This window comes from Achroia grisella, unplaced genomic scaffold (assembly GCF_030625045.1).
Source record: "Achroia grisella isolate CSIRO2021 unplaced genomic scaffold, CSIRO_AGI_Agris_v1 utg558, whole genome shotgun sequence".
Taxonomy (NCBI): domain Eukaryota; kingdom Metazoa; phylum Arthropoda; class Insecta; order Lepidoptera; family Pyralidae; genus Achroia; species Achroia grisella.
In genome coordinates this window covers 3168850-3182477 of record NW_026712938.1, presented here as the reverse complement: position 1 = coordinate 3182477, position 13628 = coordinate 3168850, and the positions used below count along the sequence as shown (strand labels likewise).

Sequence of the window (13628 nt, the reverse complement as noted above, 5' to 3'; positions counted from 1 at the left end):
TATCCACGAATATATATTTGAAAATTAATTGTATTTTATTTCACTGCAAAATTTTGCTCGCATTACTCATTTTTTAATTATAGACGCAGCTTTTTGTGTTCAGTTTACTTTGTCTACTGGTACTATGTAAGGAACTCAAAAACACATTGTTTCTTTATCAAACTCTAATATACATTTAATAATATTTTAGAAGTATAAAAAGACCTTTGTATATAATAAGAATTAAATTAGTATAATGGCGAACTTATCACAAGAATTTCTTCTAGTCAACAGTATTGTAATATGATATATCATCTTAGTCATAAAGATGGTTTATCTACACATAACGAATTAATTGTTTATTCCGTTTTATATTAATAATATGACAGTATATTAAGTTATATACTGAACATGTCCGATTACTAGTAATTCATGTTATACAATGGTATGTATTGTATGTTATGAAAAATAACTTGCTAACATTTTTTCTTTAGAGAGTAGCAAACAAATATATAAATTTTCTGACTGGAGACTGAAGAGGAAAGTTCTTCATCCCGAGGGTGCTTGCTGTATCTCGATATATTTTCATATCTTAGCGTTATTTTCTCCGCACATAGGTGCTATTAGTTGTTACCTTATAATTTGTAATGTCTAAAGTTCTCACAACGCATGTATAATTTATTTCTAAAAATGCTGATTACTAATATATTGATATACCAATAGGATTGGAATCTGAACCTCTATTCGCTGACAATTTTTATCATTGAATTCTGTCCACTGGCTATAGATATTTTCTAAACCTCACCATCATACGTATATAATATATATTAAAAGTCGTATGATTACATTATAGGAAGCGAAAGCAGTAGGAAAAAACACCTTTTGTTTTAGAGCTTTCTGTCTACATTTTTTTATTACTAAATTTGAACTCATTTAACCGCATTTTAAGAAATCCTGCATATATTCATTATTTCTTTTCTATTTCTACTATTACAAACAGATACAATGTAGATAGTACCAATATTAGAACTTATATATACCTATCAGTCTTATAGAGCTTGGACGTTGTAATCGCATAGCCTATGTTGTTATTTGATAAAATAGCTATCAAAGATCAAATAATTTATAAACCCATCAAATAACTACTTAAGTTTATCTATTACAAACTAACAAACTTACATATCTTTCTACTCTATTACAAGTAGATATTGAAAAATGAGAGCCATCTGTCGGCCAGTGATAATATTGGGTAGTAGAAAACTGAATTGTCGTACCGACGCAGAAATCAATCACGGGTGATGTGTGGTATCTATTTGTTTGTGTCTTGTGTTGCAGTAGCACTAATCCTTGGCACATAGCTAGCGTCATGTTCCTATAAAAATATAAACCGATCGTTTTATTCTATAACTCTCTTTTTCCCTTTGCTATTCATTTTACAGCTTGTTTGTAAAAAAAGAAGTGTTATTTGATGCTCAAAATAGAGAAAAAATGAATGAAAATCATGAATTTCTAAAATATCTTATAATTAAATACATATATAAATTATAATAATAAACTAATATAATGAAAATTTGTTGACTTGGAATTAAAAATACAAAACAAACCAGAAAACCTAAAGTTTATAGGTGTCATGAATTCATTAAAAGTTCCCATAAAACAAACATTGTAGTATAAATCTAAATAATATCTTAAAATAATATTTTCTAAATATTAAGTCTGTGCATAAACATGACTTACTACCAAAGGAATAATAAAATGAAACCCACTATGGTCTAATATTGTACGTCAACATATAAAATACTTTTTTTCGAGGAAAACACGCAGTCCCTACGGGTTAATAATAAATCAATATCACTGAATCTAATCAAACTGATCCGCAGAAGTAAAGCTGCGACCTGCTGTATAGTCTGTATTGAAGATAAATGTGTTCTGAATGTAGTGAATATATATTACCTACGTTTTATGTTTGCAGATAATGTGGGATTGTTTCATTGTTAATGTAAACAATATATTCCTTTATGATATAATATGTAAAACACAAAAATATTTGTACCTATGTCTGTCTGTCATACACATAGTTTCAATGAACTACTGTTTTAATGAAACAAATATATTTTAGCGTTTAGCCTATTTTTTGAAAAATTCTATAAAACATCACGCTACGACTATATATAATGGGAGCGTAATATTATATTATAATGCGCCAAAACTGGTAAAATGTGATGCAGCCGAAGTTTCACGGGTATCCCAGTTATATAATAAAAGCATTAAATTACAAATTATAAATTAGTAGTATCATAAATATCTGTAGAACTAAACAAGTGGTTTATTATAATATATTTATCTAGTAACTTTAGAATTTTAAATTAAGTAACTAACTGTATTACTACATCCAAGACCATTAAATAATCATTATTTGTATCACCATTAATTCCCTACTCTACATTCCCCTAAAAACAACGTTAGAACGTTTTATTAAGCGGCAATTCTCTTATTCAACTTTCAAACAACATTATCTCGTGACCCGTTGGGAAAGAAATAAAAGAACGTAATATCAAATTCCAAAAGTTTTAAAAATCATAATTCGTTCAGTACGATCTTGTTACGAGGTGGAATTGGTAAGAACTCCACTCGATATCGGCGGGGCGCAAAATTTAACCAAATAGGTAATAGAAGTGTGTGGTGCACGAGACGCAACTGTACACGGGTGGTCTTGTTAGACCGACCCAATCTGGATTTGACTCAGCAAGATCGTAAGCGTGTGTACACACTAACATAACACTGGTTTGAAGGTTTTCGTTAATTTAACGCGCAGAGAGCGAGTTCAGTTGTTGCATAAGTGAGTTCTACGATTTCTATTAATAGAATTGTTCTAAAGTAGATCTAAGTAAAACATTGCTTGAACTAACTTTATATAGAATAGCATACACGCCTCCATAAATAAATACTTGTGAACTGATTTATTGATCCTTTACTGAGTATCTTCTGGAAATATTGTAGTTTGTAATCTTAATGTAATAATATTACTATAATTGTTGTTTGTGTTAGTGAGAGTATGATGTTGATGGTGGATGTAGTGGATTCATGAAAATTACCATAGTTACTGGTGGTAAGTGGTTGAGTTGTTAACTTTGTGAATTTAATATCTAAATAATATTGTAATTATCGTGCGCGGAGATGAAATAGCAAGTTCAAAAAAGTTTTCATGATTATATTGTACTAGCTTCTGCCCGCGGCTTCGCTCGCGTTAATTTATCACCTTCGAGGTGGAATTTACCAAAATTATTTCTTAGAGAATACCTAGGTCATAGTAGCTTTATGCATGGAAAGTCTCAACCCGATCGATTTAAAATTGACAAAGTTTCATACAAACTTTCTTTTTTTTCTCTAAATAGGGGAAATTTATCCCCTTGGGGGTAGAATTAATCAAAATCCTTTCTTAGCGAATGCCTACGTCATCACATCTACCTGCATGCCAAATTTCAGCCCGATCCGTCCAGTGATTTGGGCTGTGCTTTGATAGATCACTATGTCAGTCACCTTTGAGTTATATATATTTAGATATAGTTAGACACTTTGTCAGTAATTCGATGTGACATCTAAAATTTTGTAATATGGGTGGATAACTATAGAACTACTTGCATACTACTATATATTAATAATTCAAATATCCAGTATTTGTGATTGATATTACAGTTTACATATAGTTCCTAGTACATTACGTGGTTTGAATAACTAAAAAAATATATAAAACTACGATTTCCAAAGTAGATGACATCTTTTCGTGAACTAGAAAAAGTGACAGTTGTCAAATGCTTCATAAGATTTTGGTACGACCCATCTGGTAATTTTTGATGTCACATGTAATGCAAAATCTATGCATATAATCCTATATATATAGCAAAACTTTACCGACGTCACAAACACTCAACACATAACTAATAATATTCTGTAATATAATTAACAAAACAATTGTTGTTTTGTTAATTCTAAATAAGACCAACTTAAGTCGATTTAAATACCCGATTTTTCTAACTTCGTTGAAATACGTGAGAAAATACGTATATAATACGTACGTAAATATGATACATACTAAGTGACGTCGAATCCGGTTCTCTCACTAATACATGTAGATAAAACCTCAATGTTCTCTCGGATATAAATACCCAAAGCTTTACTCATCCCCTGATCTAGAAGTAGAATTGCTTGTTCGCTCACCGCAATCGCCTCTTGTGAATAATTTATGCAAAATAATTTCTTCGCAAATAGAACTTAATCTTTTACTTTTACAATTATATTATAAATCAAAATAATTATAAACAATTACCTACTATTGCTAATAATAGAATATATAAATATCTTTAGAATATGTATTATATTCAGTAACTCACTATGTTTAAAAAACTAACTTTGCCGTTTGAATCTCTTTGAATTAACTACATATATTACAGCTAGTAATAATATTTTTGTAATTTTAAAATCCCACGTCGTACATGTAGTAATAATATTCAATCCATAGTTTAGTGATCTGACTTAAAATATTCGAAATCTGTTGCTTCTGGAAGTATTATTTTTATTTCTACCACATTAGTAGTTCCAGTATATAGAACTTTTCGTTTCATTTAAATATGCAACAGACTTTTAGTATGATGTTTTAGTAAATGGATAATGAATTCTTGAAGCAATCCTCTTTAATAATAATTATATATTTGATATCATTGTAACCACAGGTTTACATGCTCCGGTGCACTGACGCACTCCAAACAGAATTGTTAGCTCGCTCACCGCTCGTCACGTTTCCGAATCAGCTTTACTCACGAGTATTCTCCTACCGGCTAAAAGTAACTTGATCTTTCGTTTTCTTTTACGTGCTACTTACCTCACCAAAGGTGCAGAAGGCATAGTTCAGATATTCAATCGATTTCCAACTAACTTTCAAAACAAGAAAGTTCTCAATTCGCGTGTGTTACATACATAATCTTCGCTAGAAGTGAATTGCGATAATTCATATTGCAATGAGAGATATATATTAATAAAAAAGGTCATTTTATCAAAATCCCACTTTATTCACTTATCTCCTGTATATAAAGCAACTAGCGATTAATTATTATTTTAGTACTTTCGAAGAATGTTAAGACAAAAATATATATATATAGATACGAGTAACCTATATACATTTTTTTGTCTTAAGTTGGTCATTCAGTGTCCCTATTTATTACACCACATAGTATAGATACGTGTAGAATTTTTTAAAGTTAACTTTAAAAAAAATCTGCATCACATGAGACATGTCCTTTAAAAATGTGTATTAAGTAATAATAATAATACTGGCTCAGTATGCAGCGTTCTAGGCTACGACTACATTAGCTTGACCAATGACCAACTATCCTCGTACATAGATAATAAACTAGCGGTTTATAATACTAGTATGTTAGCCTGCCCATATCGTAACAGCCGTGGATAGCTTCATGCGATGGCCGATTAATGAAGCCGCCTAGCTCAGAACTGCTGTAATAGTTTCACGAGCAACCCCTCCACTCTCCCTCATTCTCCTATCCTCGAACCCCCTACTTGATTATGCATCCGTGCTTCAAACCGATTATCGAACTAGTAATGAACGTTACCGCGAAGCAAATTTTGTAAGTACACTTAATACTTTTTCATCAAAATTTATCGGTGTAAACATAAATTAGGTATTCTAGTTACGATAGTTCGAAAATTTCACACAACCTTTCAGGTATGTATTTATATCTTACTTAGTTTGTATAGGTACTTGTACTTTTGTAATTTGTAGAATAATTTTGATTTCAAGTCAAAGGTCATTTAAAAAAGGACGTTCAAAAATCACGATTGACAATGTATATATGAACCCCATGTATTTCATTCCAAGGGGCACGATATCCATTTCACATCATATATAAAATGGGACCATAAAAATAAAATAAGATTGTTATAGGTTGCTAAGTAAATAAAATTTTAAAATGAAAAAAGTAATTCAACATTGAGATCAATAAAGTCAAAAATGTAAGTAAAAAAATTCCTATATTAATTGCAAATAAAAATTATTGAATAATTTTGTACCTGCCCTAACTATCCTTGGTATAAACTAAGATATTTTTGTGCATAATATATAAACAATAAAAAAGCTAGAAAAAGTTACAACAAAATTCATTATTGACTTTCTACGCTGAGTGGAAAAATTGTATGAAAATTATTGCAGTAGATATTTTAGAAGAAAATGAAACATCTTAATCTTAGTGTTATTTCAGACCAGTAATGATAACCCAATAGTTATATTAAATAACATTTGTGAACAAATCGTAGAGTACTATTTGCCTTTTATTTTCTGCGTAGGTTTTTATATAAAACATTCAGTCTCATGATTCCCAACGCGCTTTCTTCGGTAATCGGTCACTTTCCTTTCTTGGTGAATAATGTATTTATTAAATTCGAAACAGTATAAAAAATAAAATAATTTATACGATGTTTAAAAATTGAATAGCTTCAATAATATTTTATAATATACCACAATCAATATTATTATGCCCATATGTAAACACTATAGTTGGGATAATTACAAGTACAATTTTATAAATATATTTCATATGTAACTCGTGAGTGTCGTGATGTCTAAATTTTTGTATTGAACTTTTTGTTAACTTGTATTGAAATATAAATTATCTGTATTTTTAGCCCTTTGCACATCTGTTAAATATGACATCGTCTTAAGTGGCGGCGAGGGGAAACGGAGCGGGGAGAGGGCTCGCAATCCCTCTCATTTAACACCGCTCCACTTCTCTGTAGGTGTTTGCCGAAGCGATTCCAACGGATCCTCCTTTTATGGTGCTACTTACGGTCTCATAGTGATTCGCGGTTTTATTTTGGACGGCTCATGAAGCCGCGCGCACATTTTTCATGCTGCGAAAAGCGAACACAGTAATCTTTGCATTTATACCATGATCCTCTATTGATTTTAGATTTTTAGTGGAAAACGAAACGAATGAAATGGGTGTGAATGGAGACGGGCTCGCTGAAAGCCGATGTAAGCTCCGCTATGATATAAACATCCATTCAGTTGGGCATATATCACAAACTCAAAAGTTAACAGATATTTTTATATCTGATATTATATTTTAGAACTGAACTATTTTTAAATTTAATCCATCAATTTTAAATTTTTAAATAACAAATATTCTTATAAGTCAAATTGGAAAAATTTGCAACTGATAAATCATGTTCACTCCGAGAAACAGCAACTCGGCTTTGAAACTTGGCCCGTAAAATTATGATAAAAGGTTTTGTTACGAGTAAAATAATATAAGGAAATTGCCTCTAAACACTTAAGAAATAAGGTATTATCATCAATTTTCAAGTTACTTTAGAAATGTCCTCGTTTAGAGGAAGACATTTTAAGTAACATGAAATAATTAATCTTTATACAAGCAATCAAGATAAATTCAACAATTTTTCTCCCTTACATCTCCTTACATAAATTCCAATATTTTTAACGATACATAAACTTGCCACTTTTTTTTTGTAGATATCCTCATTTCCCTTAAGCCTAAAAGAAAGAAAAACAAAAGAAAGGAGACCTACCATTAAAATAAATAAAAGGAAATAAAGCACCGACCGCAAATTATTTCACTTACCTACTTCTTTTTATAAAAATGCGAACGACGCATTAAATTTTGGGGAGAAAGGAAACTCCCTTGTAAGCAATATCGAGGAGGCAAATTTTTCAGATATTGCCTTCAGGTAGCGCACATTTATTATGTACCCGAATATATTACTCTTGATTCATTGACTTTCGATATTGATTTACTTTGCTTGCATAAGCTGTAGTTGGGGAAAGTCCGTGGCGAGCAAACTAAACGGCCTTTGATCTGAAGAATTAGGGGTGAAGTTTGTCTGTACGGACACTTTGAAACATAGGATAAGTTGCAGAGAGTGGCGTAGCTACCAAATCTAAATCGACGCAAACATAAGCAGTAGTCGACGACAAATCTCACAGCACTCACCTATATACTATACCTACGTTTTAAGAATATAGTATTTTTTTATTATCGATATGATATAGTATTTTTGGGTCTGCCTGTAAAGAAGCTTCAAATAAAACTTTGCAATATCATTTTTTTTTTATTATTTTCTGGCTATTGCTATTTTGCTATCTGTACACAATATCTAGGCTTGCAAGGTACACAGTCTCTTAATATCGTTGTTTACTGCGGCAACTTCTAAACTGTTATCACTTTGAGGACACCGACCGACGGCGATGTAACATCTCGCTCTTGCCGATGTCCACTTGATTTACGGTAACGATAAGGTGTCGACCTAGAAACTTTGCTATTCCCTATACCGCTGACCATTTAAAATAAGACAAAAAATATATATACTCCTATTTGTCTTTAATCTTAATTAAACCTTGAAATAGGCTACATAAATTTCATTTTGTATTACGTAAAATCTAATTAATTATTAAAGTTTGAAGAATTTCAAATTGTTCTTGAATTATTTAAACCTGACTGACCCGGTGAATTTCCTATCACCTAAAAACGACATCCAATAATTTTTATTCCCGAAATTTTATACAAAACCATTCATACAAACTGTATTACAAATATATTTTTCTTGATAATCTTTATATTACATTTTCCAATGTTGTTCTGCTATTAAAGAGAAGATAAATGCAACAAATTAACCTATATTTATTGTGAATACTTAACACAAACTATATAATAGCAGTTTAAAGCACGATAAAATAAAATTAAAGTCAGTCCATTCAAATAGGGATAAACTAAAGACATCTACATTGGATTTGCGTGAGAGCTGCACACGTAATAGCAAGTTGCATTCAAATACCAGCTGAGTCAACCTAATATCGATACTGAGGGTATTATTTCTGGGCGCAGAGTCTAATATTGAGTTGTGAAACCGACGATTTACCTAACAGGAACGACGTTAACAGAGCAACTTTAGCTTGACACTTTGACAACTTATTTCTTGTCTCCAGAGTTGCTAAGCCACTCAGTTTGTGTATATAGTGGCTTGATTGTTGTTCCGTCGGATAGTGATTGTAAAGCGATCGACTTTTCATGATCTACGATATTTGATATGTGTAGAATAAAAATTCAATCTCTGGTGGTAAAGTATTTTTTTGTATTGAAGTTGTCCTGGTGAGCACATTCTTACTTTGCAAGTAGTATATAGGTCATCAAGTCTATACAAAATAAATTTTATATTTTAATAACGTTTTTAATTTTATATGTGGATATTAAAAATATATATATAATATTCAAATCAAAAATCATTTATTCATGTAGGACATCTTAGCCGCTAGTATTTTTTTTTTATATTTTTCTTTTCATATTCAATGTTCTTCAAATATACTATGTTAATTAAAAGAACTAAATGCTTTTAATTTTTATTTATCTATACCGTAAATTTTTAAATAATATGAATACATTCTTAATTCGTCAATAGATATTGCACAAATAATAATGGGGAGACGCTATTCCTGAATACGTATCAAAATATTCGAGGTATGTCTGTAGCAATACAAGCATTAAAGGAATTTAGTTTAGTATCCTGTTAAAGTGAATACCGAAATCCTCACTCATTCAACTCTACCAAATGCTTAATTCAGTTGGAATAATTCGAGTTCTATTGTTAAGTTCCTAAATTTGAAATCCAACATTTAACTACTTACAATTCAAAGGTAACCGCAAATTTCGAAACGAGTATGGTTCTCTATGGAACGAAACTTATTTGCAAACCGATAACTTTTAGCACGTTTCTATGTAGTCGGTAGTTACCTACACCGCCACCTGACTGACCGCTCTTCCTAACTATGCAATAAAAGCATTCCATGATTTCTGACCCCTACAACATATTTTTTATATTTTCAACGCAACTTCAAATAGAAAGAAGTTTTTAATTTGTATGCATTATTATATTTGATAAATCCTTTCTTAATTAATAGTTTAATTACATTTGTGAGTTATTTAGAATAAAATTATAAATTACAAATATTTTGAATACAACGGATAACAATGTAACATTCTAAGTAAAAAAACACATAAGTAACACATATATTTAAACATTCAACCTAGGATGTAAAAGTATGTATGTACATATATGTGTGTAATCTTACAAAGTAACCTAAAAAAAACAAACATAGCTTACAATAATTTTAATTAACTAACTGTAAACCTTGACGTCCCCACGCGAATCAAAACAGAAAGCAGACTATAGGTATGTTAATTTTGGACTTCCTCCATATTTATGCCGAATTTAATTCAAATTTGTCAGTGGATAAAGTGCATGCAAATATTTATGTAAACTTTTACATATAATATTTCTAGGATTATATTACTACAGTTACGATAACTAATTTAATATATCAAATTAATTAATTAAATCAATGACGTATCATCTGGAGTACTAGGATATTGAATTTATCGAGGTTCAGTTCATGGCTGCTTTATAATAATCTTTTAATGTAAGTAGTAAGTACTATTTATTTTTTGTTAACTACTGATTCGTTCCGGTTACACGCGGATATTTCAATCAATTTATATAAATCCTTAACGAACTATATACCAAAACCTATCTTAGAAAGCACTCTGATGATAGATGAAAACCGTATGGAAAACAGTTCAGTAGTTTTTGAAATTATCGCAAATATCCAGACAGACGTGTAGAAGGACTACAAAATCCTTCGTACTACTAAGTTATTTATATCTTATAGATATAATACATATACATATTTAGAAGTAATGCTAGCTATTATATCAATAAATAATCAATTATTCTATTTAATCTGTACATATAATATTTTAATAAAGAGTGTATTATATAATATTTATATGATAGAAAGTTATCATAGGTCAATAGAATGAATGTTTATAATAAAAGTAAGTTATATCAAACCTACCTCGACCGCCTCGTTGTTGGATCTTTCATAACCATAACTTCTGTGATTTCCCCGAATTTGCTAAAGTAGTCCCGAAGACTTTCTGCAAAGAAGAGAAATAACATTTCTATTTGATTATTAGGTTTATATATTTATACTCTTAAAAGTTAGAAACACAAATATACAATTTCATATTGCAGAGAATTTGATTTAAAAGGGAATTCCCTGCAAATCAATATACATACATAGCAATAATGTTCTATTTTATATATAAAGTACAAGAAATTAAATTATTGTCATTGTTGCAAATTAGTTTTAGTAATTATTAAAAAAGATCAAAATAATAATTATCTTTATTTAAAATTTACTACGATATTACCTACATGTTTTGATATTAATGAATATTTGGTATAAGCGCGGTTCGCTATACGGCGCCATTACACTACTTGACTTAATAGAGTTTTAAAATTTAAAACTCAATTGATTCTACAAGTGTTTGATCTTTTCAGAATATATACGGAACACTAAAGAATGTCAGCGTTGATTAATGGTGAAGTCAGCATGCAATCGTTACTTTTCATTACTAGTTCGAAGTGCACAACCGAAGGCTAGCCAGCGACGGCCAGATTAGAAAAGTTCTATCTGTAACAAGTCGAAAATCGACTTTAAAAGCAAGTACTAAAATTTGGTTTTAGAAGCGCTACTACGGGATTGAAGGCAACTTTAAATTGGAATGTATCCCGCAATAAGCCTCTCGTGATTGGCCTGTTTGTTCTTAATTAGTATTAATCGGAACTTTACAACCAACAGTAACTTAGAGTATTGTAAAATATTGCCTTAATTTTGAAATAACAGCAAAGAATGAGCTCTTTAATACTACCTAACACGTGAATTACTTTTCAGTTAATGTCGGAGTATTTTTTTTTATTATTTAATAATGTTATTATTGAACGCAGACACAGATTAAGTTTCAATTAATTACAAAAATACATTTCAACTTTCAAAGCTTTAAAACTTGTAAATTGGATACATTTTTTTATAGAACATGTAAAATATGTACTACAAATGAACATAGATGATTATTTTTGTTGCACTCTCATACTAAAACTGCAGCATTTTTTATGGAATAAAAATTAATGCTTACGTACATTTCAGCAAAATACATATGTATGTATTAATTTTTATGCATTAAGCAAATTACGTATTATCTATTTACATAACATCAAGATTAATATAAGTAATGCATCCGTTACTGACCGGAAATTATGTAAAATATATCTAAAAACACGGACGTGGGAAATCAGCATATTCATTTTAGAGGGGCCTACCCACCCTATCCATTAGTGAGTCATACAGCGCGGTGCGGTCGCAAACAAATCCGCGGATGCTCCTTGCATATATTTATACGAGACGTTTTAACAAGCCAATATAAATAAGGGAACGCGATACTAAATACTCGAGGTTCGCGTACAAGCAAATCTCTTGTGTCACGATAAACAACCGGAACGGTTGAGTCCTGTCGAGCGTGCTCGCTCAAACATTCTGTCTGACGACTCTTTCAGTCATTTGGAGGGAACGACTCTTATCGTCTTACTTTTATAGACTGCGAATCGAAAAGGCTTCGACGTTACAAAACGAGACCCTTCTATTGTGTGAAAGTGTTGAGTGAATGTACCATGAACGTTCTTTGTCGTTGTACCAATACGTTACGTTTTATGTTACATACTTGGAAAAATACCTTCATTTCTCTAATATGCAGGAGCATTCCATTTTTCAATGTTATCAATGAATAATTGTTGCTATTCTGATGTTGACTACTTTTTATTCTTTAAATATATTAGTGAAAGTTGCGTAGCAACATTGTAAATATTGACTATGTTATCTACATTGGACTAGTATGGACTATGTTATGAAATATCGCCATTCATGTAAATAATTAAAAAGTGTATTTCTAATAGCACTTTTCTTATTGAATTGTTGTTAAGAAAATGGAAGAAACGTTTAAATATGATATTATTATCGGTATACAATAATTGCTTTTCTCGAAATTAATGCAAAAATGTATAAAATAGTGGCTTTATGAAATAAAGTTTCGCTCAACTTGAATTCGGACTCATTCTGTTTAATGAATGTGCATCCCAAAGTTTCAAACTGCTGAATGTACTTTATGTTCGTATTTGTATCTTGGTACTAAGTTTTATTTATTTATGTGTGTAGATTCTGTTTTATTACTACATTACTAATTAACCGACTTCAAAAAGAAAAAAGTTCTTACTCAAAATGACTGTTTATTATCACTATACTCAAAACGATATTTTTGTGTATTATGTTAGACAGTAAATTCTATTCAATTTAACTTTTTTCTATTTAAACACCGAATTTCTTCATTTAGTTCTTCACTTATCAATTAGATTACTAACACTACTAACCAAATTTTATTACAAATTTATTATAAATTTACTATCAAAGCAATTAGTTAACTAATTTATGAGCAGTAAATGTAAATACCCATTCAATACAATGTTTATTTAAATTGTTAAGACAGTTTATTTATCATGTGCATTGACTGATATATTCCCGTTTACTTTCTGTGTAATAACTTTAGGCGAGGGGGTTACATTAGATATTATATTATTTCAAAGTACATGAATATCTGTATCCGGCGCATTAATTACGTAGTCAACAAAAACATGCCGTAATCCGCTAAACTAGAGAACCCTTATTTTGGATGTATATT

General features: G+C 30.4%; 1 protein-coding gene across 3 annotated transcripts in view; it reads right to left on the bottom strand.

Annotated features, from left to right (window-relative positions):
• The window catches only part of LOC131848493 (RNA-binding protein Musashi homolog Rbp6), a 516162-nt gene that overhangs the window by 324397 nt on the left and 178137 nt on the right, over positions 1–13628 (bottom strand). For all 3 annotated transcript variants that reach the window (XM_059198379.1, XM_059198377.1, XM_059198376.1), the window contains exon 3: positions 10913–10994. In XM_059198379.1, coding sequence (XP_059054362.1) covers positions 10913–10994 — 82 coding nt within the window. The remainder of the gene's footprint in view (positions 1–10912; positions 10995–13628) is intronic.